General features: G+C 42.0%; 1 protein-coding gene across 1 annotated transcript; it reads right to left on the bottom strand.

Moving 5' to 3' along the window:
* Positions 1 to 1,706: 1,706 nt before the first annotated feature.
* Positions 1,707 to 3,603, bottom strand: H257_17073 (hypothetical protein; the record flags this gene model as incomplete). Its single annotated transcript, XM_009845730.1, has 5 exons — positions 1,707 to 1,874; positions 2,099 to 2,174; positions 2,270 to 2,382; positions 3,072 to 3,197; positions 3,277 to 3,603. 5 exons carry the CDS (start codon positions 3,601 to 3,603, stop codon positions 1,707 to 1,709), a joined length of 810 nt encoding a protein of 269 aa, XP_009844032.1.
* Between the last annotated feature and the right edge of the window lie 320 nt (positions 3,604 to 3,923).

Raw genomic sequence — 3,923 nt, 5'->3', positions numbered from 1 at the left:
ACTGAGTTGTATGGATTGACATATACTTACTAACTACTGGTACACCTTTTTGCAGTTAAGTTGGACGAATGCCCGATATATTTGGTCGTGTGCCCGATATATTTGGCGGTGAGTTGTATGGTTTGACATTTACTTACTAACTACTGGTACACCTTTTTGCAGTTAAGTTGGACGAATGCCCGATATATTTGGTCGTGTGCCCGATATATTTGGCGGTGAGTTGTATGGTTTGACATTTACTTACTAACTACTGGTACACCGTTTTGCAGTTAAGTTGGACGAATGCCCGGTATATTTGGTCTTGTGCCCGATATAATTGGCCATGTGCCCGTTAAATTTGGCACCCGAATGTCGTGTGCCCGATATATTTGGCGGTGTGCCCGATATAATTGGCCGTGTGCCCAAGCAATTGCCCATGTGCCCGAGAATTGTGTCGTGTGCCCGATGAAAATGGAAATCACGCAATAAAAAGTCAATTCAATATCGAAATAGTCGTCAAACGACACATGCCGCATCGTTGCTATGACGTCATATACCAACGTCCATGTTGCCCATGGCCTCCGCGCGTCCATCGTGGGTGCGTACCTTGAGGTAAATCGAAAAATGAGCTCTGCGGACGACAGATTCAAAAATATTTGGTGGGAGTTGAAGTATGGACGAAGCGTTGAAGTACAGGGGCAACACTATACTTTATTCAAGTCATTCCATTGAAGTCGATAAATATTTTTGAATCTGTCGTCCGCAGAGCTCATTTTTCGATTTACCTCAAGGTACGCACCCACGATGGACGCGCGGAGGCCATGGGCAACATGGGCGTTGGTACATATATGTGACGTCACAGCAACGATGCGGCATGTGTCGTTTGACGACTATTTCGATATTGAATTGACTTTTTATTGCGTGATTTCCATTTTCATCGGGCACACGACACAATTCTCGGGCACATGGGCAATTGCTTGGGCACACGGCCAATTATATCGGGCACACCGCCAAATATATCGGGCACACGACATTCGGGTGCCAAATTTAACGGGCACATGGCCAATTATATCGGGCACAAGACCAAATATACCGGGCATTCGTCCAACTTAACTGCAAAACGGTGTACCAGTAGTTAGTAAGTAAATGTCAAACCATACAACTCACCGCCAAATATATCGGGCACACGACCAAATATATCGGGCATTCGTCCAACTTAACTGCAAAAAGGTGTACCAGTAGTTAGTAAGTATATGTCAATCCATACAACTCAGTTCCAAGTAGATTGGCCAAAAATATTAAAAAAGGCGTGCGAAATATTAATAGTACTTGATTATTATCTCGGGACATTATCTTTTTACTCAACGCTTATTGGTCGAATTATTTTTTTATTCGGGAGATATTCGATGTTGTCTGGACCAAAACCAAGAGTATTTTGGCATTCGAGTGATTTGATTGGTCTAGTCTCCGGAAAATCAGTACTTCAAGGTGGTCTAATATGTTGGGATTGGCCATTTCGACTACTTTGGTTGGCTGGAACGAAATCATTGGATACCGACTTCTGACGATGTATATCCATCCATCCTGTTGGCATTCACTCTGTAAGTAGCGTTGAGACTCTATCGACAATAATATATTATTACTGTTTATGCTGTTCTCGTTGTTGTAAACTCCCATCGTCTGCCTTGTGGTTTGCTTCTAGAATACCATCTTATGACGTGGCATGCTTACAACCGGTCCACACGCAGCAGGTCGCGACTCATATTTTTGTGATGCGATTCGTTTGTGCCGCCGCCGATTTCGAGCAATTTTGAGTCGCGCCACAGTCGCTCCACGTTGTACTCGCCCACGTACCCATACCCACCCAACGTCTGGATCGCCCGGTCGGCTACTTGCTACTCAAATATCCCCAATCAGACAATTTACAAACTATATATATATATATATTTGCCATCAAAAGAGATAGCGTATACATATATATAACTATATAACTATATATATATATATATATATATATTTGCCATCAAAAGAGATAGCGTATATATATATAACTAACTATATATATATATATATTTGCCATCAAAAGGCATAGCGTATATATATATTTATATGCATGTACCTTGGCCATGTCCCCGCAGTACAGCTTGACACCGTCCGTGTCGATGCGGTTGCCCACAGCATCCAATTGCATCAACCTAACTCCACACCATGTTTTAATCCCAACATACGTAAATATATAAAATATTAGGATATATAGACATATATATATATATATATATATAAATCTTACCGCGCCGTGTCGTACACATATGCCCGTCCAGCCTTGTATTGCGCATATGACGTTGAAATGTTCTGTTGGATTTGACCGAAGTAGTTCAACGGCTTTCCAAACGCAGTGCGTTCCTACCAATATAAACCCGAACATTAGAATTCATAATATTAACAATATAATCTATTTGAGAAATCATACTTTTTTGAAGTAGTAACTCAAAAGCCCGTTCGTTGACAAAATAGTAATAACAAAAACAAATCTTTTCACAAATAATAAATCACTATCTTCTCAGTTGAAACAGTAAAATCACTAAAAATCTAAAATACACTGGAAACGAATAATTCAAAATCCTGTTCGTTCACTCAGTTAAAATAATAATATAATAAATATGATGGATACATATTGTGCTTTCGAGTGAAATTTCATTGTGTTGTGGCGTGGTTTCTCGTTGGAACTTATATCGATTTGATTGGCTACCTCAGATGAGCTCAAACTTATTAGCCAATCAAAACCTTCTCAATGAAATTCAACCAATCAGATCTATTGTGGATCAGTTTGGCGCGATTCGATTGCACCCTCCCCAAATTTGTATCAAATCGACAAAAAAACTCACAATTCTTTGACTCTTCGTAATAAATAACCGAAGATGTGCTTGATAAATTGTAAATCACAAACCTGTTTGTTTAAACCTAATAATCATAATAATACTAAAATATGGTTGAAAAACTACTCCTGTCCGTTGACCCATCGTATTCGCCCACAACCTTTTCCGTATGAAGAGCGATTCATCGGCTGATATAGTGTCGTAAATAGGACCTACCTTGGCATAAGCATTCATAACTTCAATCGACCGCCGCGCAATCCCCAAACTCATCGCCGCCAAGGTCACACGTTCGATTTCCAAGTTGCGCATCATGCACAGCACGGCCGATCCTTCTTTGCCAATCTACGTGTACAGTAATCATCCCATGAGTCAAAGTGGTTTTTGCGTTTCGAATATTTATCTATCTAGTAGTAAATTTTACCAAGTTTTCCGCCGGAACTCTGCAGTTTTCAAACACGAGTTCGGCCGTCATACTCGCCCGCATGCCGCACTTGTCCTTGATGCGCTGGCCCAGTGAAAACCCCTCAAAGCCCTTTTCTACTATGAAACTGGAGAAGTCCTCGCGCGCGTTGCCGCTGTTTCCCGTGCGCGCATACACAAGAAATGTGTCGCCCAAGTCGGTGTCGTTGATGGCGCCGTTGGTGATCCACATCTTGGTCCCGTTCAAAATGTACTCGTCGCCGCGCTTGACGGCGGTCGTCTTCATGCCGAGGACGTCCGTGCCGACAGCCGGCTCGCTCATAGCCATGCCGCAGATGGCTTCGCCAGACGACGCGGCGGGAAGGTACCTATGAGAAAGATATGTGAAAAATGATAGTGATTTCAAAATGGTTGAATCGACGAAAGTAGCCAATGAAAGGTTCGAAAAAAAGACCTTTTCGACCAATCAAATTGCAGGTGGATGTATCCGGTGTATTGCCAACATTCGACCAATCAAATTGTAGGCGTATCCGGTTTCACAAAGAGTTCAACATTATTGATTTGATATACAAATTTGGGGAGGGGGTGCAATCGAATCGCGCCGACCAAACCGATCCACAATCGATCTGATTGGTTGTTGAATTTCAT

This window comes from Aphanomyces astaci, assembly GCF_000520075.1.
Source record: "Aphanomyces astaci strain APO3 unplaced genomic scaffold supercont1.97, whole genome shotgun sequence".
Classification (NCBI taxonomy): Eukaryota; Oomycota; class Saprolegniomycetes; order Saprolegniales; family Verrucalvaceae; genus Aphanomyces; species Aphanomyces astaci.
Note: the sequence above shows the minus strand (reverse complement) of the source record. Positions and strands in the feature narration are given on the sequence as shown.